The sequence below is a fragment of the Amphiura filiformis genome, chromosome 5 (genome assembly GCF_039555335.1).
Source record: "Amphiura filiformis chromosome 5, Afil_fr2py, whole genome shotgun sequence".
In the NCBI taxonomy this organism is placed as follows: Eukaryota; Metazoa; Echinodermata; class Ophiuroidea; order Amphilepidida; family Amphiuridae; genus Amphiura; species Amphiura filiformis.
In genome coordinates, this window is record NC_092632.1 from 31,547,493 (window position 1) to 31,574,857 (window position 27,365).

The following is a 27,365-nucleotide window of genomic DNA, read 5'->3' on the forward strand; positions in this document are numbered from 1 at the left end:
GGAGTTGTGGACGGGATTGACACATCAGATTCATTTATGGCAGCGATCGCACGTTATACTTATAGCTTGGCGTAAAGCTGAAGTTATACCAGATCGCTAGCGATAATGATTAATTTTAAGCCAATGAGATAGAGCATTTTTCGTTGTATTGGAAAAGCGCGCTATCTTATTGGTCAAATATCAATCCCTCGTCGCCTAGCAAGAGAGTATGGAAATAGATTAATCGAACGTGCATCACTTCTGTCTGTCAGTGTCCGAAGTTTGAAGTTGTCAACATGGATCGTACAGAGTACAAGTGGAGAGTAGAATATGCCAAAAGTAGCCGTGCAGGATGCAAAACATGCTGGGGAAACATTGACAAGGACATCCTTCGAATGGCTAACATGGTGCAGGTAATATGACACGTTTGTCTTTGATACTTTAAGCACGGATGGTATCGCCAATTTTATTGTCACTGTGTTTGGGTTGCCGAATTCTGAAGCACTGTCTGGCCTGTGCATGTGTCTTCAGTCTTCAATCAGTTCACTCAAAGAAAGTTTGAAACTTGTCCATGGAGACTTCATGGAGTGTTCATATAAATGTGCACGGTCTGCACACATGATATTTATTATATATAATTTGAAGGCCAAAAATTGGCAACAGTTTTGGAACACAAGTTTGAGTTTGAAGTCTCAGTTTATTAATCATGCATGTGATGTATATTTAATGGATTGGAAGGGCCTTCGTGTCGATAAATGAGGTCAACATGGTCCTGGATCAGTGGATGGACAAAGTCAAAGATTGATCGAAAAAATCTATCTTCTATGCACAATGACGCAATTGTTACTGTTTCGTATCACAAGCTATCGGTTGTTCATACGAAAGTTGGAACTTTTCAAACAAGTTAAAGACAAAGCAGCTTTTTTTAAAAACCCATGAAACAGTGAAAACATTTATTTTAATGTACCTTCAGAAGTGATAGTATGTAGTACAGCTAGTTTTAAAAGCCTATTTTAATTTTTTATTTTATGGTTCTTTCTAAAATATATCGGTGATCCCAGCAAAGGTGTAAAATTAAATTTGTTTATCAATTTCCTAAAAATGAAGGATAAGAAAACTGTCATTTAGATATTTAAATTGACAAAAAACAAGAAAAGCAGCAGTATCATATTGACATTTGAAGTTGAAGCCCCATTCAAATACATGTAGCTAATTTCTGTAAAAAAGTAGAGAAATGACAGATTCATGTGAAATGGTTTATTGTCTTTAAAGAATGTGTTAGCACATCAACATTCAACATGTCATGATGTATGACATGTACATTGTAAGTAAGGTGCCAAAAATGATAAGGTGCCAAAACATGTAAGGTACATCAGGTGCCAACATTTTTGTGATCATCCAGATGAGCAAATTGCTGAATGGGCTTTTTAAGTACAGTAGTAAATCATCTGAGTAAATAATAATGTCAAGTGTGCCAGTGTAATTGTAAATTAGGACCTATTGTCAACAAGAGGGATAATCAATCAATCAATTCTGGACTTCCCACCTCTTGTTTCAGGTGCACCGCTTTATGCGTGAATGTCACTGGTAACTCCACAGACGAAAACACCACACTGTCACAATAGAATATAAAACACTCAAAGCAAGCCAAGCTATATGTATTATGTACATGCTCAGGTACTAGATTATGGTGTGAGTTCAAAATAGCATTTGAGCTGATGTTGAGAAGTTATGAGTTTTAAATGTAATGCATGCATGTAGGTGATGCACAAATATATTAGGTTCTGGCAATAGCAGGTATTTAACACTGGCTTAGACCTTGCAACTAGCACAAATACATAAGGTGGCTAAAATACAAATTGTGCCACTTCAGATACAAAATACAATTAATCAAAAAATAAACAATGAAAAATAGCTGCAACAGCATTATTAAATACATATCCGCAAAGTCGGCTAATGCGAGAAGTGCCGAACATGTCAATTACTAAAGCATGGACTGTTGACATTGTTCATAAGAGACAAGACTCAAGAGGGATTTAGTGCAGGGTACAGTACAAGATCAATATTATCTAGAGTCTTCCTCAAAACCTTGGTCAAGTGATAAAGACTGTTCATACATGCCCATTAGTAATGCCAAGTGCATGATATGAAGTGGTGTGGATTTGGAATTTATTTAGCTGGACAATTTAGGGCACACGGCACATGAAATACCACTTCTCTGGTATAACTTAGGCCAAAAAGGTACATGTTTAGCATCCAGGGTATTGAAAAACAAGGAAGGAGGAGGGGCTATAGATTTATTAGAAAAAAATTATAGTAATAAATTAATTTGATGATATCTTTAAAAACATTTTCCTGGTAAATTAACTAAATTTCGAATATAAATTAAAGAAACTAATTTGCTAAGATTTGCAACTTGTACGACATCACCCATTTTATCAACAATTCTGATCCATGTTAAAACTCCATACGTACTGAGCATACTGAATGTATCGCAATCGATTCAAGATGTGTACATAGTATGTGTTGTTGTCCAAACAAAATGAAAGGATCAGTGATGAAAATGAGTTCAGCCCTAGGGACCTTTATTTATTATTATTTATTTCGCAAATGTTTCAGATGAAGAAAATAATAACTAGAAATTTATAAAGCCCAAAATGCAAGAGATTCTAAGCCCTGAGAAAAACAAATTTAAATATTAATGAAGAAGGAGACAACCTATGCTTCAACCAAGGGGGGCATATGAAGACAATGTGAGACCAGTGTTGCCAAAACTTTTCAGCGCCAAGGCGCGGCACATTGACTCGCCAGGCCGCGGTAAAGGATTCTCAAGTAGCCCAATTTTTAACCTTCCAAAAATAGCGCCCAATACCGGATATTTGGGCGGATTTATCCGAATTTAGAACGCAAAACACCCAATTGGGCGGAAAAGCACTTGACTTTAAAACTTCCGGTACTTACTGGGAAGAGACCGACCGATCAATAAATGGTCACAAAACCCATTGTGATTGCAATTTGCAGCTTCAGAGACTCAAAACCTTTATAAATCGCCGAAAATCGGCTAAATTGAAAGAAAAATACATGAAATTACTGCCGCGGCCTGAGACTAGCAAAAGTAGCCCAATTTTAGGCAAGTAGCGGCATGCTTTTTTGAGTAGCGGCAAGTGATTGTCAAGTAGCCCAATTGTGCGCCTAAGGCGCGGCGTTGGCATCACTGTGTGAGACACAAGACATTGTACAAAATGATTGAAGTATTGCATGAACTTAAAATTACCTTACTGGTACTTGAAATCCACATTGTGTCTAAATGTGTTTTGACTTGAACACAGTAAAATATTTTGGTATAAAATATATGATTTTAGTAAAAAGTGAGATTTTGGTCAATAAACATGTGATTCTGGGTTAAAATGTGATTTCTTGCAAAAACTGAGATTTCAGTTCAAAATGTGATTTTGGGTCCAAAATATGATTTGGGTCCAAAATGTGATTCTGGGTCCAAATGTGATAATTTTTGTTTCAAATAAATATCAAAACAGATTTTGGTCAAAAATTGATTTTTGGTATGCATGTAGCCTATAAACAAATCGAGATTTTAGTAAAATTTGTTGAAATTTTGGAAACAAATAATTTGGGAAAAAAAAAAAAATTGAACACCCTTCCAGAAATATGGGGAAACTCTGAAGCCCCTGATCAATTCCCCACAGGCTTCCAGCATGGTGGTATGTTTGCATTGCAAGGCAACTCTAGTGCAAATAAAGAGGAATTGTTGACATGTTGTTGCCCTCAGGAAAGAAAGTTGATAAAAATTCAGAGTGATACTGAGGGTCTGATCTGGCCACACATCCTCACTATCTGAGTACTACCCCCCACGGTCATACATGTATATTACTATATTGACAATGTTGATATGCTTTTGTTTATTTCTTTTCAGTCTCCTATGTTTGATGGCATGATTCCACAGTGGCACCACTATTCCTGCTTCTGGGCAAAATATAAGGTTAAATCACATGCCGATATTGGTAAGGATTTACTTCCGAGTTGCTCAGGCATTTATTATGTGGCTTCAAAAAATGCAAGTTTTCACTATCACATGTATATGTCCCCTTTTAATTTTGAGCCGAGCAAATGAGAAAAAACAAAGATAATGGTTGTTTCATGCGAGCACCTGTATAATTATCATCAATCCGGGTATTACTATTTAGCAATTGAGGGGTGGAGCAAATCACACATTATTGCTTATCCTTTGATACCTTACAACTCAATATTATTTTTTTGGCATTTGGTAGTCTTATTCTCTTGTTTACATACATGTGACATGATCTGGTCCATGGGGGCCAAAGGTGGCAAATTTGAAATTGAGATAATGGCAAAAATATGAAGTAAAAAACAATAAAATACAAAAGATAATATACATCACAAAACCTCATAACTTCAGAACCAAGTTTGCTAGAACTTCAAGGTGTTTTCAGTACATGTATAGATAGCCTAATGTTACTACAAGGTAATAATTAAATAGTAACTCAATTTTCAAAAATGCGGGCAAAAATGCCTCCTTTGGCCCCCATGGAGCAGATTATGTCACATATACTTATTGCTAAAAACTTATTTGAACTGTGCATTTGAGAAAGGCATTTTTACAAACAAAAATGTTGTTGTCAAGAATTGAAGTGTCAAATTGTGCCTTTTGATCCTTAAAGAGTTTTAGATTCAAGTGAGAATGCATGAATGTTGGCATGCTGGTCACTTTTTGAAAGGAAAAAAACCTTTTAGCGATCAACTGACTGACCGACCGACCGACCAGCCAATCTATCAAAAGAAAGCAAACAATTTTGTGTGTGTCCTTCCTGGTTTTATCATAGGCACCAACATTGATGACTGTGTGACAAGTTCTTTTCACTTCACCCTGTTTTCCACTGCCCTTTTGGAGTTGGGTCATGTTTATCCTTGTCCAAATGTTTGGAAATCAGTGTCTTTTTAAGTTAATTTTGAGGTTTGATTTCCATATGATGTAAATAAAAACTTGTCAGCAATGTTTGTGTCATCCTTTGCTTTTGGTGTTATTTATTTTATTAATATTTTTCAATACCTTGTTTTTTCAAGCACAGAGCATTGAAATGTTTATTTCATTTCTTCAGGTGGGTTCCACAACATACGATGGGATGACCAAGTCACGATAAAAGAGAGGATATCAAGGGGTGGATGGCGTCCAGGTTGTTCTGGAGATTACAGGTATGTACATAACAGAAAGCACATAGCAGTATATATATTGCAACTCTCAGTTCATAGATATATGGAGAACCCCAAGGTTCGAGCCTAGGCCTATTTTCTTTCTTTTTGCATGTTAATGACATCATAAATGCTTGTTTGCTGTTCACATTAGTTTTACTTATTCACATATTATTCATAAGGACATTGTGTCCAAATATGATCTCAGCATACATTTTTGGCGCAAAGTGATACACACACAGAACACAAACAACTAGGCACTTTGAATCAAATTTGCCAGGTTGTATAGCGAAATAATCCGGAGGTACACTATTTTAACTCTATGAACAACTTTGCAAACATTGCGGACTCTGCATTCCTTGAATATTGTGATGTGCCCTGAGTAATTTGATTTAATTTAATTATTTAACTTTGTTTACAAGCTGAAAGTATTTCATGAGATGGGAAACCCCCTTGTATTTTGGAATTCCCCACATTATTGTAAACAAAGTCAGATCTATGTTTGGAACTTGGAAAGCCCCAGTTCATTGTTGCACCATCAGGAAAACCCCAGGAAGTGATGTAATGTGAATGTGTATAATTAATCTTGGGAAATCCCAAGATTGCAGCAATGTTGTGAAAATGTGATTGAAGTAATGGTTTATTAATAGATGATGGGTTTTTTTGCATGAGTACTGATATAAAAAGCTTGAGGCTTTTGTTGGGACTTGACAGAATGCCGTGGGAGATTGAGAAACTCCACATGTGTGTGATGGTCTTCGTGCTTCAAAAAGAAGTACATTTTAACCAGTTTATATAGCCAATAATTGAGCTAATTTTAATACAGCAACGAAGAAGACAGCGAGCACACAAAAGTGCTCTTCCTCATCAAAGGATTAAAAGTTCTTCTGTCAAATTGCTGGAGTTTGCTGGGTTTGTGAAGGCCACGAAAGCTGAAAAAAAACAGTGGAGCTGTGTTAAAGAAACCGGTTCCCTGGAAAAAGAGTGATTGGTGAAAGAAACACCATTTTTGGAGAAAGCAGCGCAAGGAGATGTATTTGAGGAGAAAGCAGCGCAAGGAGATATATTTGTGGAGATAACAGCGCAAAGGAGATTGGAGAAAGCATCATCATCGTCGTATGAGGATTTTATACGCAAGGATTTATAAGCATAAGTGTACACTGGACTTCGTGAGGACAAGTTTAATAAGGATATATTACATCAGTCGTCCAGAACATTGCAAGAACTCTAGGATCACCAACAAGAAGACAGCTGGTTAAGTAGTCATAGAGTAAAACTGTCATTGTGTGATTTTATTGTATATGCGATATTGTTATTATATGTACCAATCATACTCTGTTTTTAATTAAAGACTTAGATTTTGTTAGCTTAAATAAACAGTGTATTTGTGTTGTGCATTCGTGTGAGTTCGGGTAAAAGGTGATTTTGGCCTTGAGTCAAGTACGACTCAGTAACAAAAATTGGGGGCTCAGCGTCCGGGAAATACACTGTAAAAAAAAAGTTAACATTCATTTACTGAGTCTTGAAAGTGAAAGTACAGTATGACAGAGTTCAAAGCAGAAGAGTTTCTTGAAACTATAAATTGGGAGAAGTTTGATGAGTTGAAAAAGCCTGATTTATTGGCATTTGCCCAACATTATGACTTGAAAGTAAAGCAAGCTACAAGAAAGCAAATAATCAAAAATGCCTTGATAGATGTTTTGGTCGGGGAAGATATTTTTGATGAATCCTATTTGGAAGAGAAACTTGAAGTAGAAATTGGTGGGGACTCAGCATTTAAGTTGAAAGAGTTGGAAATTCAATTAGAATTGAGGAAAATGGAAATGGACCAAAAGAAAATGGAAATGGATCAAAAAGAAAAACTGGAAATTATCAAGTTAGAGAATGAAAAACAAGAAAGACAAGAAAGATTAGATATGGAGAAACAGAAAATGGCAATGGAAGACAAACCGCCATGAAAAGATGGCGCTGGAAGCACATTTGAAAGAAAAAGAAATTGAGTTTGAACAAGAGAAGTTGGCTAAGCTAGGTGACAAATACTCATCAAGTTTCTCCTCAAAGTCAAAGTCAGGGTTTGATGTTACAAAGTATGTAAAGCTTGTGCCTAAATTCAAAGAGAAAGAAGTTGACGAGTACTTTCAACATTTTGAAAAGGTAGCTACAAATTTGAAATGGCCTCCAGAGCATTGGACCCTACTGTTACAAAGTAGTTTTGTGGGGAAGGCCAGGGAGACTTACTCAGCTCTACCAATAGAGAAGTGTAATAATTATGAAGAAGTCAAACAGGCAGTCCTTAAGGCCTATGAATTGGTGCCTGAAGCATACAGACAAAAGTTCAGAGATTCAAGAAAGCAAGCAGATCAAACCCATGTAGAATTTGCCAGAGTAAAAGAACAAATGTTTGACAGGTGGCTTGGTTCAAAAGAAGTCAAAGATGCTTTCGGCCAACTTAAGCAATTGGTTCTTATAGAAGAGTTCAAGAAATGTGTCCACGTTGACATTAAAACCCATTTGGATGAAAGCGCTAGCAAAATTAAGACGCTAAATGAGGCGGCGACAATGGCGGACGACTATGGCTTAACTCACAAATTGAATGGGAGTAGATTTAGTCATAACAGAAGTTATTCAAACAGGTTCAGCCATAATCAACCTAGAGCAAATCAGGGTGGTACACAAGAAGTGAAACCTCAGTCTAATTCACAGCATAGTGCTGGTGGTAGAGGGACCCCAGGGAGTTCAGGTAACAGAGCAAAATTTGGGACTGAATTTAAAGCCAAAGTAACTTGTACTCATTGTAAGAGACCAGGGCATACGATGACCCAGTGTTATTTCTTAAAAGGCAGACAAGACGCACACAAAAAACAGCAGCAAACTGCTAGTAATACTGTAGGATGTGCAGTGTCACTTGAGTCAAAGAAACAAGTCAGTCAAATCAAGAAACAAGAATTCCCACAAAAGGGAGGTGAGACAGACAAGGTGTGTGAAGAATTTGAACCATTTGTGTTGGAGGGAGTAGTATCACTTGGTGAGAATGGTAGTCCAAAGCCCATTAAGATTGTGCGAGATACGTGTTGTGCACGGTCTATGATTCTGGAAGGAACTTTGCCCTTTAATGAGGATAGTTCAGCAGGTAATGCTTTGATCCAGGGTATTGGGATGGAAATAATTAGTGTACCTCTCCACAAAATTAACTTGACATCTGACTTAGTTTCTGGTCATGTAACCATAGGAGTTAGACATGAATTGCCAGTCAAAGGAGTGTCCATGTTGCTAGGAAATGATTTGGCAGGGGGGAGGTTTTTCCTGACCCAATAGTCACAGATAAGCCCTGTATACAGGATGATAATAGTGAGGAAGAGGAGATATTTCCTGCATGTGCAGTGACACGGGCAATGAGTAAGAAGGCCTCATTAGAAACAATTGAGGACAACCAAATTGATGACTTAGGCTACAATTTGGAAGACACATTTGTGTCAAAGTTGAATGAGAAAGAAGATAAACTTCCTTCTCCTGGGGATAAAAATACCCCTAAAAGTGACACAGCCTCTGAGCATGAACAAATTGGGGAAACCATGAAAGACCCATTAAGTCATGACAAGCTGATTCTGGAGCAACAAAATGACCCAGAACTCAAAGAGATCAATCAAAGGGCATTGACCCTAGAAGAAGCAGAACAAAATTCTGTCTGTTTTTACAAACAAGATGGTGTGCTAATGAGAAAGTGGCGCCCACCTGATGTGCCTGCCGATGAAGAGTGGAAGGTAGTGCACCAAATTGTGGTACCAAAAGTCTACCACACTGAAGTTATTAACATAGCACATGATAGTCCCATGGCAGGGCATTTGGGTGTTAAGAAAACTCATGAAAGAATTCTGAGACATTTCTGGTGGCCCACTCTCAGAAAAGATGTTTCTGAATATTGCAATACATGTCACATATGCCAAGTAGTAGGGAAGCCAAATCAGAAAATACCTCCTGCTCCATTAAAGCCAATTCCAGCCTTTGATGAACCATTTAGTAGGGTTATTATTGATTGTGTAGGCCCCCTACCAAAGACTAAGTCAGGTAATCAATACCTTCTGACAATTCTGTGCGCGGCAACACGCTTTCCTGAAGCCATACCTTTGAGAAATATTAAAGCAGTGACAATAGTGAAAGCTTTAACCAAGTTCTTCACATTTGTGGGGCTCCCCAAGTCCATACAGTCAGACCAAGGATCAAACTTTACTTCTGGAGTATTTCAGCAGGTCATGTATCAATTAGGTATAGAACAGTATACCTCAAGTGCTTACCATCCAGAATCACAAGGTGCACTAGAAAGGTTCCACCAAACATTGAAAAACATGATCAGAACATACTGTTTGGAATTTCAGAGGGACTGGGATGAGGGAGTGCACTTGTTGTTGTTTGCTGCTAGGGAAGCGGTTCAGGAAACTTTGGGATTTAGTCCTTTTGAGTTAGTGTTTGGACACACAGTGCGCGGGCCCTTAAAGTTGTTGGCAAAAGAAAAGTGGCTCAATGAGAAATCAGATATCAACTTATTGGATTATGTCTCCAATTTTAAGCATAGGCTTAACAGAGTAACTGATATTGCCAAAGAAAACTTGAAACAGGGTCAGGCCAAAATGAAACAATGGTATGATAAACATGCCAAAGAGAGAGTGTTCAAACCAGGTGACAAAGTTCTAGTACTGTTTCCAATTCCAGGACACCCATTACAAGCCAGATATCATGGCCCATGTGAAGTAGAGTCAAAAGTGGGTGAAGTAGATTATATTATCAAGACTCCTGGTAGACGCAAGAGCAGGCAGTTATGCCACATAAATATGCTCAAAGAGTATGTTGAAAGAAGTGACAGTGGCATTCCAAAACCTGTGTGTACAGTAAAACATGCTGATAATGTAGACAAACATGCCGATGTAGACAAAATCGCCAATGTAGACAAGAGTAAAGATGACAATTCTGATGTCACATATGACCAGGATAAAGAGCTGGAGCACAAAGAGTATAATGTAAAATTGAACAATTCTGATGTGCTCACTAATTTGGACTCAAAGTTAGGTCATCTTTCTCAAGATCAACAAAGTCAAATTACAAATTTGATTCACAAATTTGACAATATATTTCCTGATACGCCAAGTAGAACAAATGCTGCATTTCATGATGTAGATGTTGGTGATACAAAACCAATCAAGCAGCATCCTTACAGAGTCAATCCATTGAAAATGGAACATCTCAAAAATGAGATTAATTATATGCTAGACAATGATATCATAGAACCAAGTAGTAGTGAGTGGAGTTCACCATGTATTCTTGTTCCCAAGCCTGATGGTTCATACCGATTGGTCGCAGACATGAGAGCTGCAAATGTTCATTCAAAGACAGACTCGCACCCAATTCCAAGAATTGATGATTGCATAGACAAAATTGGGAATGCAAAATTTGTTAGCAAATTTGATCTTTTGAAAGGGTACTGGCAGGTTCCACTCACAGACCGTGCCAAAGAGATTTCTGCCTTTTGTACACCATTTGGTCTTTACCAATACAAAGTTATGCCATTTGGGTTGAAAACGCACCGCAACCTTTCAGAGAATGGTGAACCAAATTGTGTCAGACATAGAGGGCTGTGAAGCGTATGTAGATGATTTGATTGTTTACAGTCAAACTTGGGAACAACACATGGAACAACTCCATCAATTGTTTGAGAAGCTGTCTGAAGTACAGGCTTTGACAGTCAATCTGGTAAAAAGTGAGTTTTGCCATGCCACAGTCACATACTTAGGATATGTTGTAGGTCAAGGTCAGGTGAAACCTATCAAAGCCAAAGTTGAAGCAATTGAGCAATACCCCACACCTGTAAACAAGAAGGCACTCATGAGATTTCTAGGAATGGTTGGCTATTATAGAAAGTTCTGTCCAAACTTTTCAGAGATAGCAAGTCCTTTGACTGATTTGTTGAAGAAAGATGCAAAATTCATTTGGTCAGAACAGTGTGAAAATGCTTTTCACAAAGTCAAGTCAATACTCATGAGTTCACCAGTGCTAACTGCACCTGATTTTCAGAAGCAGTTTAAGTTGACTGTGGATGCCAGTGACATAGGCTGTGGAGGTGTTGTGATGCAAGAGGGTGAAGATCAAATTGACCACCCCATATGTTACTTTTCAAGGAAGTTCATCAAGCACCAGAGAAATTACTCCACAATTGAGAAGGAGTGTCTAGCAATGCTATTAGCATTGCTACATTTTGATGTGTATTTGGGTACCACAGTATACCCTGTGCTTGTTTTCACAGATCACAACCCCCTCACCTTCATCAACAGGATGAAGAACAAAAACCAAAGACTGGTGAGGTGGAGTTTGACCTTGCAAGAGTACAATCTGGACATCAAACATATTAAGGGAAAAGACAATGTAATGGCTGATGCCCTGTCCAGAATTGCATAGAAAAACCTGAAAAACAAAAACTCCTTTTAAAAGGGAAGTTGTGTGTGACAAGTAGTCACTGTGTATGATGAGTTAAATACTCAAAGTTGATAATATGTTGAAGTTGATGTAAAGGAAGAAAACATTTAAGAAAGTTTTCATTACATTCGAACTTTCTTCTTTTAAGGGGGAGGGTGTGATGTGCCCTGAGTAATTTGATTTAATTTAATTATTTAACTTTGTTTACAAGCTGAAAGTATTTCATGAGATGGGAAACCCCTTGTATTTTGGAATTCCCCAAATTATTGTAAACAAAGTCAGATCTATGTTTGGAACTTGGAAAGCCCCAGTTCATTGTTGCACCATCAGGAAAACCCCCAGGAAGTGATGTAATGTGAATGTGTATAATTAATCTTGGGAAATCCCAAGATTGCAGCAATGTTGTGAAAATGTGATTGAAGTAATGGTTTATTAATAGATGATGGGTTTTTGCATGAGTACTGATATAAAAAGCTTGAGGCTTTTGTTGGGACTTGACAGAATGCCGTGGGAGATTGAGAAACTCCACATGTGTGTGATGGTCTTCGTGCTTCAAAAAAAGAAGTACATTTTAACCAGTTTATATAGCCAATAATTGAGCTAATTTTAATACAGCAACGAAGAAGACAGCGAGCACACAAAAGTGCTCTTCCTCATCAAAGGATTAAAAGTTCTTCTGTCAAATTGCTGGAGTTTGCTGGGTTTGTGAAGGCCACGCATCTGTCAAGAAACAGTGGAGCTGTGTTAAAGAAACCGGTTCCCTGGAAAAAGAGTGATTGGTGAAAGAAACACCATTTTTGGAGAAAGCAGCGCAAGGAGATGTATTTGAGGAGAAAGCAGCGCAAGGAGATATATTTGTGGAGATAACAGCGCAAAGGAGATTGGAGAAAGCATCATCATTTTCGTATGAGGATTTTATACGCAAGGATTTATAAGCGCAAGTGTACACTGGACTTCGCAGGACAAGCGAATAAGGATATATTACATCAGTCGTCCAGAAGATTGCAAGAACACTAGGATCACCAACAAGAAGACAACTGGTTAAGTAGTCATAGAGTAAAACTGTCATTGTGTGATTTTATTGTATATGCGATATTGTTATTATATGTACCAATCATACTCTGTTTTCAATTAAAGACTTAGATTTTGTTAGCTTAAATAAACAGTGTATTTGTGTTGTGCATTCGTGTGAGTTCGGGTAAAAGGTGATTTTGGCCTTGAGTCAAGTACGACTCGTAACAATATGTATACTCTTTGCTAAAAGGAGAACTTCATACATCATTTCATTAGCTTACAAGTTACTATTAGTTATTAGGTGAAGCGGAGGTATAGTACGTAAAATTATCGCAGCGCTGAAGTGCCATACTGGGTGAAGCCGAAGGCTGAACCCAGTATGACACTGAGCGCACGATAATTTCCGCACCATACCGACGCTGAACCTAATAACTAATTTATCATACCACTAAGTCATTCTAAATATTGAAATAATTACGTTTTAAACATTTTAATTGCTGCTAAAGAGGAAAAACATTACAAAAAAGATGACTGTTCGCGATTACATATTGCGTGCATTTTACGGCCCGGTTTATGCGAATCGCCTTTATACGCGTACCTCGCCGAACACGCGTATCGGGCTTGCGAAATACGCTCTCACTGACTAGATATAAAGCGTAAAATACACACTCACTGACTAGATACGAAAATATATCAGGTTAGCGGTGTTCTTTGATGTTTCCCTTAGTGGTATGATAAAATTATATACCTTATATTATATATATGCTAGATAAATACAACTTCAGTGATTTGAAAGCTTAAAATTATCAAATTGTTGAAAAGAAATTCTAAATTGGATTTGTCTACTTAAATTGTGAACATAAGTTTAAAAAATTAATTTAGAATGTTACTCTCCCCCGTAACAATAAAAATTCCCACTGCAAATCGCAATCGCTGAGGGATATAAGCATATTATTAATGGGATTGTGACGTTATATGGGTGCTGCCCATATGATGACAATTTTAAAATCCTTGATTTCTACAAATATAGATAACTTTGAATGATTTTCCATACCAATAATGTATTTGAAAAATTGTTTATTTAACATATGAAGGTAAATGTGATGATTGAATGAAGTTCTCCCTTAAGAAAAATTACTTCTGTAGAGTTTTAGTGGTTTATTCTTAAAGATAACATTCTTATTTTCCCTAAGTTACGTAAGTAATTCCTCGTGCTGATGTTTTCGAGGTTTAATGTCCTCATCCTCTGACAATATTCTTCAATGAGCTGAATCAAGAATCCCACCGTGGAGAACAGGATGAAATGGATGATCATTTTACAAACCTGTTAATACTTAAAAATAGTTTTCTATACTTAAAAAATATTTTGGGCAACCCTTTTTTTGGGTCAATATTGGGGTTTGCCTGACATTTGCCGAATGTTATAAATAAATATGGATAGATATAAATTCATTCTTTCAGTCAGTCAGTCATCATTTTCATTGTTTTTAAATTCATTTATAAATTAATAAATTTGTTTATTTATAAATTATTGATTGATTGATTTATGCTTTTGGGTTACACAACATGTTTAAAAGATACTTTCAGCTGATGCAATAATAATTCATATAAATTGACATATTTGACATACTTTGATGTATTATAATTTTTGATCCCCCAAGGAAACGTAAGCTTGCTGCCGATGAAGCAGACAGCGGACCATCAGCAAAGATAGCCAAAGGACAAATGAGTCCAGAAGATAAAGCACTCAAGGTTAGAATTCTCTACAAGATGATCAGGAATGGATTTCACATTGATCAGATTAATAGATGCAGTGCAATCAGGCAAAGTCCAGCCTAATCTATTAATGAGGACCAATCATTCTGTGAAGTGTGTGAGACGTTATTGCTATGCTCAGTCTGTATCTGTTGCAGAACATTTTTACAAAGCACAGTCAATCGTCATGATATCTCTGGTGTGAAGGCAAATACATGCAATGCCATACATGATTTGATAGGCTTTGCTGTAAACGATCCCGCTTTTGGTACACAGACTACATCAGTTATTTTCCAACCCATAGGCAATTTGCCTGAGTTTCATTGGCGTTTATCTTCATCAAATCTTCGGCTCCCTACATTCTTTCCAGAGGCGCGCGCTTAGCGAGGGGGAATCCTGCCTTCGTTCTGTGTGAAAACGTGGTAGGGTATTTCAATATGAGCCCTTACTGACAATTGTCCCAAAATTGCAACCAATTCATATTGCACCAAATCATAATGTTCAGAAAACAGATTCACAATCTGTTTGGGCTTAATTTGTTATTTGTAAGGCCCTCATGACTATGAAACCTCATTATATACAAAGCACGGGTACTTTGCATGTTTGTATAGTGATCTTGATTTCATCAAAAGTTATGATTCATTCAAGTTACATAAAAATTGTGAATCCATTCCTGATCATGAATCCATATCTATTTGTGAACACAATGAGCACCAAAAGCTGTGGTAAATTTGTGTTAAGTTCGCTCTCTTTATTTACTGTCATATTTTTAAAACTTCCCACGTACTGAGAAAAGTAAAAAAATGTTTTATGTATTGCTGAGATGTGCATCACAAGGAACTAGAGTCTTATGGTAAAGTGGTTAGATTAGTGATTTCATTATTATCATAACTTGTCACACAGCATCACAGGCTATAGGTTCGGCCATTTTTGATGTGAGATTTGGTAGAAGGCAATCATGGAATTCATTCAATTTTGTACTTGCGTTATTACAACTGTAAACGCAAGTGTTCATGATAATATTTTACTTCAGTATCATACGATTTGGTGTTTCAATGTACTAGTTAAGCAATTTGAAGAAAAGAAAACTGAAAGCTTACATTAATTAGATTTGCTTATGTAATAAATGTAATAGGAGCAGTAGGGGCAGCTGGGTAATAAATAAACTATGAAACTAATGTACTAATACTAATAGTAATACATGTTTAAGAAATTGCTAACATTTTATAATTGTTGTGTTCCAAACAGGAGCAGAATGACTTCATGTGGCAGATTCGAGACAACTTGGCTCTTGGTAAAGTGACTGGCCCTAATGTAAAGGTGCTACTGGAGGAGAATGACCAGGTGCTTCCAAAGAAGGGCGGAGCCAGGGTAAGAAAACAAATAGGGTTGCACATAAATAGTGCCACAGACCAGTGGATGCAATATACACAAAAACAAAAAATAAAAAAGGAGGACAAAAAAGTATGGAGGGTTACGGGTACAGATACAGGTGATTCTTGCCGTTTGAGTGATAACTCCCATTTACCCAGCTAGTGGGGTTCGAGTGCAGGCTCTCTGGCTAGCCTGATATAACGGCTGTACGCTCAGTTGAAACACACTGTTATAATTTAGTATAACAGGAAATATGTATTCTAAGTAAAGTTTTAAATGTTGATTGATGTGTTTAACTTCTCATGCTATTTGTAATTTGTAAAATAGGATTAAAAAAATACATTTTCATCCTAAATTAAAGACTCAATATACTACTTTTTGGAGGAACAATACTGCATGATATAACCTATAGATGTTATTTATTTGCTTGTACTTCGTTCTTATTTCAGCTGTATGATAGGGTTGTAGACTGCATGGCATTTGGCGCCCTCTTGCCTTGTCCTGAGTGCCAGGGTCAGTTGGTAGTGTCAGCAGGTACAGGATACCATTGCACTGGCAACCTTACAGCTTGGACAAGATGTCGATATAACAGTTTCACTGCAGAGAGAGAAGATTTCACTATACCCAAATCACTTCAGAAGAAGAAATACTTGTTAGTAGTTTAAATGCTTCTATGATTCTCTTTTGTGTTGTGTTTTGCACCACGAGTGTACCAACAAACCGCCCTTTAATTGCGTGTGTGTAAACAGTCTGCATGATTAACTTAACATGTGCGATTCAAAACTGGCAACTGCAAAATACACATGTGCAATTGTGCATCATTACTGAGCTTGAGTTGAACCAGAGAATAGGAAGGTGTTCTGTGAGCCATGTTATAGATGTACCTTGGGTATATGAGTGCAGAGGATGTATATAGTAATGAGTGAGGCTTTATTGCATTTCATACACATCGGTCTTCAGAGTACATTATTTCAACAACAGTGCTTTAACATGACATGTTTTAACAAATCAGTGAGTGATTTTCAATGATCGGCCCTGAGGGTAATAGAATTGTGAAAAAAGAGGGAAATCTACATATGTGACGTATCATGTCAAAAGGAGACACTTTTGGGCAGGATCGTAAATGGAGAAATAGCCAAAAATCTGCCCGGGGTGATTTTTTCAGAATTTGGGTTTGCTGCAAATTTGTGATGTTATTAATGTTAAAAATATTGTCTGATAGTTTCAGACCGGAATATAACTGGCATCTTGTATTTTTTGAGACATTTTTCAAGGTAATTCCTACTCTTAACATTGTCAATAATATTTGTAAAGGCCGATATCTCAATTTCCAATTTCATAATACTATAACTTACGACCTCAATATCTTCGCTTAGGAATGTCCGATTTCTTTGGGGAAAACGGCATTGTGGAGCAAAATATCTCTATATTTCAGATATGTAAAAACCTCAAAATTGACAACCTGCCCAAAAGTGTCTCCTTTTGACATGACACGTCACATATTATTACATGTAAAGAACCTATTGACCAGCAAGTTTTATTACCTCTTTCAGGAAAACATTTGAATTTGAAGCATTCAACAATGGGGTGCGTGTTTTCCCATCTGAATCTGGGGCACCACCGGTATCAGGAGCAGCAGCAGGGGCAGCTGGGTAAGAAACATCAAATGTATATCGTTGTGTGTGTATATGACTGAAAGAAGATCTTATATGAATAGAGGTTAAAATAGAAGTTTCAAATGGAGTCGCCCATTCAGGTAACGCCCATTTGAAATTTACACTCCCTGTGTGAAAAAGTTAGGTCATGTCTTCCATAGGGGGTGTGTGGATTTCAACTGGAATAGCCCAAATTTCATCTTGCTACATAAGCTATGATATTATTGTGTGTTGGACTGTCGGTTTCAGCTATTGGGTTCAACTTTACTTTTCAGTGACCAATGACATATTTGGACCTTCTTTAGTTACAAGGAAGCATGTTCCTTGATATAGTACACATTTGCAGTCATTCAGTATTGGGGGGAAAGTGCAAACTGACCAACCTTTGGCTGTAAAGCTGTCCACAACTGGTCACCAGTTTGTTTTCAGGAAAATCGCTATCATTAGCTCAGAGAGGCTGTTAGAAACTTAATCAAGAATCCAGAAAGACCAGTCATTCTTTGTTTGCCCAGAAAAAAAACTTGTGTACTGCCAATTACATGTCTGCATTTTTGCAACTTATCACAATGCTTTTTTACAATGTATACAGGTGTAAACAATGTGAACTCAAACAAGAAATAAGTATCTCAATTTTTGGAGGGAAAAAAAGTTAATATTACAATTTAAAATAAGATATTGCAGAAAAGGAGGGTAGGTAGATATTATATAAAATGCATAATGTTAATGATGAATAACAAGGTCTGAAAGTGGCCAACTAAAGCCTGATTTTCAGGGGGAAACCTAGTTGGAATATATTATTACAGATATCTAAGAAACATGTAGTGTACTAAGCATGCATTAATCTTTACACAGGATATGATGCAGTTGGACACCTGTGCATTATTGCATTCCGAGTATCTCACAATGGATACAATTTATTTTGAAAGGACTGTTAGTAGTAAACCAAACTATTTTTGTTTTCTGTCTTGGTTGTCAGTTGGTTTAATTAGTGATTGGTTAAATGTTCACGTTTTAAATATAGAGAAAATAACTTGTCAAATACAACCTGCAGTATTATATCTGATCATTGTGGACAGCTATTTATGACCTCCGGCTGTGAGCCGCAAGCATTCAGTAGGCTTTTTGAGATTTCAATGTTGGCAGGTATGTGTCAGTACTAACAAATAAACAACTAGATGTTGGTATTAACAACTAGATGTTTGTACCTAACAACTAGGCCTTTGTATCTTAGCAGCTCAAGTAAGAAGTCATCAGACAACCTGACCTACCTAACTGGTGTGAAAGTTGCTTTGGCTGGCAGACTGAGCCAGAGTGCTGCATCACTGACAAAGATAATCAATGGATTAGGAGGAGAGGTGATGTCTACTGTCAATCCATTGGTAGCATGTGTCATTACCAATGAAGGTCAGTATCTGGCAAACCATGTTGGTTAAAGGTGTTAGACATGAAAAAACAAGATTACATGTTAAGTGAATGTATGGAAAATTATTTAAGATTGAAAATGATTTAAAATAGAAATCCCACACAGTGAGGTTGCCGAACGGTTAAGGCGTTGGGCTGTGGGCCGGAAGAATATCATCTTTTAGAGCTTGAGCCTTGGGTTTGCCTTTGGTGAGAATTCTTTTCCTCTCACAAATGTTCATATAGGCCTAAGGTAGGGAATCCTGCAATTATGTTCAATTACTTTGCAGATTATAATTGTTTCATTTCCTCTCACCCTCATATACTACTAAACATGTGCAGATATAGGTAGTGTATATAATGTGATGGCTCATGGTTTTGAAAGTCACATAAAGCGGTTGGTTCTGTGTACAGGAAGAGTCATCCTTGTGCACATTAAGTGTCAGAGCTATTTGAAAAGAGAAAATGGATCATCCTTGGTTCTGATATCTTCAATCTATCCTAGGTTCCAGGATTGTGTGTAGATAATAAACTGTGCATAGAAGGTCTGTGCATGAATACTCAAACATTGAGGTACAGCATGTATAGGAATGAGGGATGATCCTAATGTCTGTTTTATTTTATTTTTATATTAGAAAGAAAACCACTCAGTCACTAAATGTTAATTAAATCAATTAAAATAGTGTTGGGATACCATAAAAGCAAAGGTGTGAAAATGCTACAAAATGGTAAAATTTGTCTGACAACCTCAATTTTCTCTGTGCCAATAAGATCCCATTACAAAAGTTTTAATTCAATTCATATGGGATATGGGTTTATTTATTAGCTGGGATCTCATTGTTTCATTGAATAATGAAGTATTGAAACTGTCAGAACTTCAGGTAATCATGATAACAATGTACCAACAAGATTCTTTAAAAAAAATATGATATATGACCTGCTGAGAGTTTTAAGAAAAATGAACATATGGTATCATGTAAAACAGTTGCTTTTATTTATGATGGGAATAAGCAAACCAGAGGTCCTGGGTTCATTTCCCAGGCGGGATCACTTTTCCTATTTCCTCCTTTAATCATTGCTCGACGGCGAAACTGATATAATTGCATCATAGTGTACATATGGTATGTTGGGCCACAATTTTATCACTCTTATAATTTTTTTAATCCATGGTGCACTTTAATGTGCACACTTAAAATATGGTCAGCCTTATTGGCAACAACATAGGTTTTTAATGTGATCACCATTTTGTTTTGCAGCCGAGTTGAGAAAGATGTCCAATAAAATGAAAGATGCCAGGAGATGTGATGTTCATGTGGTGACAGAAGACTTTCTGGATGCAGTCAGGAGAGGTGGTGATGCTGCCACGATGATAACAGAGAGTAGTATCTCTAATTGGGGTGCTGATGTGAGTTGAAAACATGTGTAAATTGAGGTTGTGCAAGACTTAGAGAATAAACGATAGGAATTTTTATTTTGACTATCCTCTACCGTGTGATAGACGACAGGCAGGTCCAATATTTTGAGTAGTGGATGCCGGCGCAGCCGGTATACACCTACGATTTACACAGTTAAATATTATTTTAGTAACTGTAAGCTATTTTTAAAAATAAAAGTTAAGTTACCGTCATAAAAACTCCACTTTTTCTAAAATGAACGAAACTTGTTTACAACTTCACATCTTTTGTTGCACGTACTGCTAGTGCGTGCGAGTATTCCGCACTGCGTCTACGCATACAACGCGATACATACGCGCACCTCTATGAGCGTGTTACGCATTATCAACGCTCATGATGACGTGGGGTCATCTACAGCCTGATAGACGACATCCAAAATCATGCGATTGTCCAATCAGAATATGTGTCTATGTAATAGACCACTCCCACTGACTAAGAATGTAGTTTTATGGTGGTAGTGTTTTCTTGGGCCATTGAAATCATTTGTTTAACTGAATCAATTTCTAAACCAGATAACTAATTTTTAGACTGATCAGAGATTGTGCACTAGCCAGTCCAAGGTGCTCAAAGACATAGATGATTCTTGATGATCTTTGATCTTTCTTTTCACCACAGCCTAAAACTCGGATTGCCAAGGATGTAACTGATGCTCCAGGACCTTCATTTAAACGTGTACCTACAAAGAGTGCCTTAGTCTCAGACAGGGAAGGTATGTTATAACAGAAACTTTAAAAAAATAATTGGCCTAAAACTTTCCATAATTACAGGGTAAAGACCACCCTTAACTGATGCTAATGCTAAATGCAAGTACTTAATTGTAAAAATAATCAATAGTAATTGACCAATCAAATGGCAAGAATCTTTGTATGAGTTATACAAAAAAACCTATCAAACACTGTGATTGATAATTGGTGGTAAAACTATTAAATGATAATTTAGTAAGAATTTATGTATAAGTGATCAAAGCAAGCAGTATTTTATTGTTATGGTCTATTTGGTTACAGAGAGAGAATACACCATGAGCGTACCCAAGAAGATGAAGATGATGCTGAAAGGAGGAGGAGCTGTAGACCCAGAATCAGGTAACGCCTCTCATCAATTGTTATGCATACATAATGTAGAAAATTATACGACTAATTTTTTCCTATTTATACTTTTGTTTAGTTTGAAAAATTTGTCGATAAATAATCCTTTTATGGTTTTCTGACTGGGATGTTGTGTCAGAATTTCAAGCATTGGTAACTTCCTGAAAAAAGTCTAAAAAGGAGTATTTTTCTGTATGCAAAACCCTATAGTTTTAAAATTGAGGAAAAGTAAAGCAAGAAGAATAATTTATATTTGCAATCTTAGTCGGTATGGTTTAGCTTGTAAGTACTAAATTTTATTGGTTCCTGGATGTCATCTACATCACGATAGAGGATATTGGTCATCGCAGAACACACTTGTTGAGGGGCTCGTATGTAGTGCGTTGTATCAAACGCAATCATAGTACCCATAGTACGTGCAACTTTTAGAGTAAGGGAAGTTTTCACGACAGTAACTTCTGATAAAGTTTTGATAAATAAAATTGTGTTTTGTTATTAAAATAATGTTTAACTGACTAAGAATGATTATAAACAACAGAAATTTTCCTAAAATCAACTTTGATTTACCGATAGTGTGAATACTGAATACCCACTGACTGGATTTAAGGCCGAAAACATTGTTTGGTTTTCATCCATTGCCTGTACCTCATTTTAAGGCAGCTCCCTATCAGAATGTTCAAATGTTTGCAAGATGTTTTCTTTCTGATCGAGATTTATTTCTTCTAAGGTTTAAACAACTATTATTTCGATCATTTGTAATGAATGTGCATGTCTGTGATAAAAAATACCTTGCATTATTGCTGTCCTATGCTGTAGATTTGAATCGTTCCCTTGTAATTTTGAAGTTCATCCTAGGTCAAGAAATGGATAATTTTATTTAAACCTGCATTAAACCTTCATACAGGAGGTCTTTGAAAGATTGGTACAGGAGATAGTTTGGGTTCTTTTGCTTGCTTGCATGGATATAAATATTCCAATTGAAATATATGTTCTTGTGTATATATGGGGTTGATTAATAGGATTTGCTGTGTGATCATTATTTATACTCTCTGCTTCACTTCAGGCATAAACAAGCAACCATGCACTCATCCGTGTTAACAAATTCATCACAAAAACCTTGGTGATTTACTCTCTGTTTTCATAGTTCTGTCCAAGTACCATCAAAATATGCAATGCACTGATTCGTAAAGGTATATTGTGATGTGATCAGGCAAAATCAGTCGGAAGTCAGAAATATTAATTTAGAGATATAGCCAAACAACGGAAGTATTTCTTTTTGTTTCCTATTGTTTTGGAAACTCTTTACCTGCTTATATCTTTTGAACTGGTTGTCCAAATTCAATGGGGGTTTTGCAAATGTTGTTTAAAATCCTTTAAGAAACTGAAAATTGAACATGCCCGACTTCAGACTGATTTCGCTTGATCACACCACCATTTGGCATGTATTTCATTCTGCATGGCATGGACAGTCAAAGCAACTTAAAATAAACAAGCACAAATGCTGTTCTATGTGAATTCTGTACCCCCTCCCCCTCCTCAAGGAAGACATGTGAAATTCCAGTTGGAATTGAGAGCAGGCCTGGCGTTCCAGCTGCATTTCAAGCAAATCAAGCAAAGAGTTTAGCTGGAGGGTATGGAAGACATAGATGTGAAAAAGCAGTGAAGGAAGTAAAATTATTTACTGGAAATACTGAAATTCCGGCAGGTGTATCTTTCAAGTTTATAAATGCCAGTCAGGGTTGTTGATTTTTTTGATTTTTTTTTTAATAAAAAAAATCAGATATTTTTTATTTAAATTTTTTTTATTTAAATCGCTATTTTTTTAAATTTTTTTGATTCCAAGAACTGCTATACCCCATGATAAAGTCAAAAGAGTACTAGTGGAATGCTAGTCATATGCACAATCCTACCAGGTATTTACAAAAGAGTCAAAACATGCTTTTACATGTGAAAATTTCAAAGAAAAATTATGGGAAAAAAACTGAATTCTGCACCTTGAAGATGAATTTTTAGCAATAGATAAATTGACATCATATAGGTATTTTTATTGTATCCAAAAGTTGTAGAAACATTAGGAATGAAGTAAAACGGTAAATTTAAGAAAGAAATTAAAGGGGGGGTAACCCTATTGATTTTGGATATGGATTGTCTTTAAAATTACATAATAATATCAAATATCGCCCCCTTTATGCTGCTTTGTGAAAAAACGAGAGCATTTTCAGCGTAAATGTGAATAAATAGCCAAATTTGCAATCCAATACCTTGGTATACGTGAATTGCATTATGGGCAGGCAAGCAACAACAACAATTCTCGTTCGTATGACGTACAATGTCCGGCCCGTATTGAACGGAAAATATTTGGGCTTTTTTTTCGTACCGTTTCAGAAAAAAAGAAAACAAAATATATTTCCCCTTGTAATATGTACATTTCAAATGAATATAAAAAAGTTTGGGTTAAGAATGGAGAGAAAAAAAACCTTCCGGTACCGGGTTTTGAACCGGGAACCTCTCGGGTAAGTAAAAACGCGCTAGTCTATTGAGCTAAACAGCCCACTACGTGAAGCGTGGAAGTTTTATAATTAAATACGGCACACAGTCTCCTCAGCAGTTAGTGTGGTTCGCTTTTTCACAGAATGTGTGGGGACGCGAAACCAAAGTAGCTGTTGCGGTGACTGATGATCGCTCATAATTCCCTGCCCCAGAATTCGGAGTAATTTTTAGTATTTACAAACTGGTAACCTGTAAAAACCGCTGTGTTTCATGATTTCTCTGGAAATACATCGACTTGGATCGTCAAATTTCAGGATAGTAATGAGAAAAATAGTAGCTATTATGTGATACCAAAACCTCATCAACAATGAAAAAAATCGGGGGGATGATGCTGTCGATCGGGTAACGGACCTTTAACTTAAGTTGATCAAAAATGGTAAAATATTGAAAAAGTTGATTTAAATCAGTGATTTAAATAAAAATCAAGTGATTTAAATCATGATTTAAATCAGTGATTTAAATCAACATGATTTAAATCAAACAACCCAGATGCCAGCTGTGTCCATAAGGAGGGGGGGGGGGAGGGGTGAAATGTGAATTTCTGTTGTCTATTTAAACCTTAATTCTGGCTGTGTCTCCATGGGAGGGTTCAGAATTGATCTGGAATAACCCAATGAAAACATAAGCACATACAATCACCCATAAAATACTATGCATTGACACTAAATGCTTTTTGGTGTAAAATCGCCCAAAGAGCCCGCTTGAATATCACAACCTTAACACAAACATGGCAGAGTCTGCACTCTTTACTTTGGTCAATACAGTGAAGAGGAACAGAATATCCTGAATCTTAAGATGGGTTCAGTAGTTTCTTTATTTGAATAATTCCTGTGTCTAATTCTTCTGTTTAAGGTGGTACGAAAGGCAAAATCAAGTTGCTCTGATTGAGATTAAAATAGACTTGTTGCAAAGAGATATGCAAAATAATCGTAATTCCAAAATTTGAGCCAAATCGGACAAACTGTTTTTGAGATATTGCTGTTGAAAGATTCTTTGTATTCTATTGTTTTTGCCAATATATTGATGAAGTTAATGAGGAAAATTGGCAAAATGTGCTCATTAATATTAATTTTTGCCAATATTTTCATGAATAAACCTTCATACTACTTTTACCTTTAAGAATTTTGACCTGAAACTTTGCCAATGTGTCTCTATGACCTAAACCTTTAACATGTGATTTTCCCGCCCATCTAATTTGCATATTTGCATAATTAATTAGCTTTAAGTATAATGCTAATTAATTATGCAAATATGCAAATTAGATGGGCGGAAAATCACATGTTAATGTTTTAGGCCATAGAAACACATTGGCAAAGTTTCATGTCAAAATCATATAAAATAAAAGTAGTATGAAGGTTTATTCATAAGATATTGGTATAATATTGGCAAACATGAATATTCATGAGCACATTATGCCAATTTTCCTCATTAACTTCATCAATATATTGGCAAAAAACAATAGAATACAAAGAAACTAAAAACATGTATATCTTGACAACCGTATGTCCGATTTCCTTCAAACAAAAACTATTTTGCTCAGTGTATTTAGCTTAACTTATTCAATCTATTCAAATGGTTCTAAATTCAGTTTCTGTTTTCCAGAAACATCGTTTCGAACCCCCTTAATGGGAATGAAAATGGGTTATTGGGCTATTCCATTTAAAATCCACACCACCCTCCTTGGAAAATATACTGCCATCTCAGTTACACCTTATGTTCAATCCAGCTGGAAAATGTGGCTTGTTTTGTGTTAAATTGCTGTTGAAAATTGTTGAAATTTATCAAACCCAGTTGAATTTTTCACAATCTCACCTAAAATTAAACAATTTTCTTTTCAAAAGTTTTCACACCTCTACCACTTTTGATGAAAATAGCTAGATGTGGAGTATTAAGGCCAGAGTAATGGGAGAGAACATGGACCTTTTCGAGCATCATTATTTCTGAATTGTATATTCCAAAGTATATAAAACTATACATTTTTGGAAAGGAAATGAGTCAAGGAATCCCATGGTGACGTCAGATTTGTTCAAAAATCTGGAGTTTTTGAAAAAAATCACAAAAATTCACTTTTTTACCCCAATTTTTTTGTGACAACTTAGAAAAAAATCCGTTCGGAGTAAAACAATTTCAGTTAGCTTTTCATGAAGAAGAGACATGAACTTAGGGAAGGGTTTTTTTATTTTTTGAAATTTGTCTCTTTTTTCTAAATATTGAAAAAAACATGTGAAAAAAGCAATTTTGTCACTCTTTTAAGTTAAAAATTGAACATAATGGTGTATATTTTTGTTTAAAACAAATATTTTGAAAAAATGAGAAAAGCTTCCCTAGACTTTGATGTACTCTAAACGATAGTGCAAAAGTTTACCTTTTGCTTGCATATTTTTCGAGTTATCTTGTCACAAAAATCGTGCAATATTGTTAAAAGTGAACTCTGAGAAATCGATGTTTTAGTAAAAAAATGTCAAAATTATGCACAAAACGTCCTTATATTTTAAAACGGTAAGACTTTCACGCTTGTAAAAGCTGTATCTGGTGTATGGTCTAAATATGCATCTTTTCGCACCAATGAATCTATAATGTCTGCTTTCAGTGCTCCAAAATTCAAAATAATTAAAAAATCTAAGTGGCATTTTTGACTGCAAATTTTTGTTTTGTTTACACCACATTTTGCTGGCGTTAACAACATACCGAATGCGCTTGGCTGCGTTGGACATACGCCAGCAGAGTTGTTGTCTTGGCGTCACACGACACAAATCGAAGCCAGAATCGCAATATTTCGCATTCAGCGCATTTCTGACTCATTATTTCCCGCCAATTAACTAAGCTGTCTTGAGCCATGTGACTTTTTAGAGTAAAAAAAGAGCGAAATAAATCAAGCAAAAATATGAGTAAATATTAGCAAGTTGTAATTTATCAGTTTCAAGTGAAAGAATACATCTTAGTGTTGATAAATATCAAGAAATCTCAAATTTGGGCGTGGACGAATGTGTCTTCCATTACTCCTGCCTTAATTAGAAGAATCTTGTCTTGTTTTGTATTGTCTTGATGAATACTGCCTTAATACCCCTTTGCAGGAGTCACACAAGCTGGTCCACGCAAGGGGTGGGATTTCTTCACAAGCAGGTTTGTCACAGGGGGGTGTGGTTTTCAAATGGAATAGCCTATTCATTTGTCACGTTCTGAATCCTTTTGACATTTTCCAATAAAATTAATGACCTATAGAGATAAACTGACCTTTGATGCGTGTCCAGTATCATGTCTTCAAAAGGCTTAAACTGGCTCCATTGGTTTACATTCTGTGCAAGAAGGGAGAATGATTTGTGGAGTGGCTCAGAAATTAAGTAAACAAAGGTGGATCCTTTAAATTCCCCGAGCGTTAATATGCCATCATTTTAGTTGACCATTTGGTC

General features: G+C 36.3%; 1 protein-coding gene across 3 annotated transcripts in view; it reads left to right on the forward strand.

Moving 5' to 3' along the window:
* Positions 1 to 133: 133 nt before the first annotated feature.
* The window catches only part of LOC140152977 (poly [ADP-ribose] polymerase 1-like), a 65,360-nt gene continuing 38,128 nt past the window's right edge, over positions 134 to 27,365 (forward strand). The window contains exons 1-11 of one of the 3 annotated variants that reach the window (XM_072175535.1): positions 134 to 392; positions 3,911 to 3,998; positions 5,115 to 5,208; positions 14,343 to 14,433; positions 15,685 to 15,807; positions 16,260 to 16,462; positions 17,364 to 17,462; positions 18,682 to 18,869; positions 20,123 to 20,271; positions 20,936 to 21,029; positions 21,325 to 21,402. In XM_072175535.1, the coding sequence (XP_072031636.1) occupies positions 276 to 392; positions 3,911 to 3,998; positions 5,115 to 5,208; positions 14,343 to 14,433; positions 15,685 to 15,807; positions 16,260 to 16,462; positions 17,364 to 17,462; positions 18,682 to 18,869; positions 20,123 to 20,271; positions 20,936 to 21,029; positions 21,325 to 21,402 (1,324 nt within the window). In that variant the 5' untranslated portion in view covers positions 134 to 275. The remainder of the gene's footprint in view (positions 393 to 3,910; positions 3,999 to 5,114; positions 5,209 to 14,342; positions 14,434 to 15,684; positions 15,808 to 16,259; positions 16,463 to 17,363; positions 17,463 to 18,681; positions 18,870 to 20,122; positions 20,272 to 20,935; positions 21,030 to 21,324; positions 21,403 to 27,365) is intronic. The other 2 variants (XM_072175536.1, XM_072175537.1) reach the window with 2 other exon arrangements.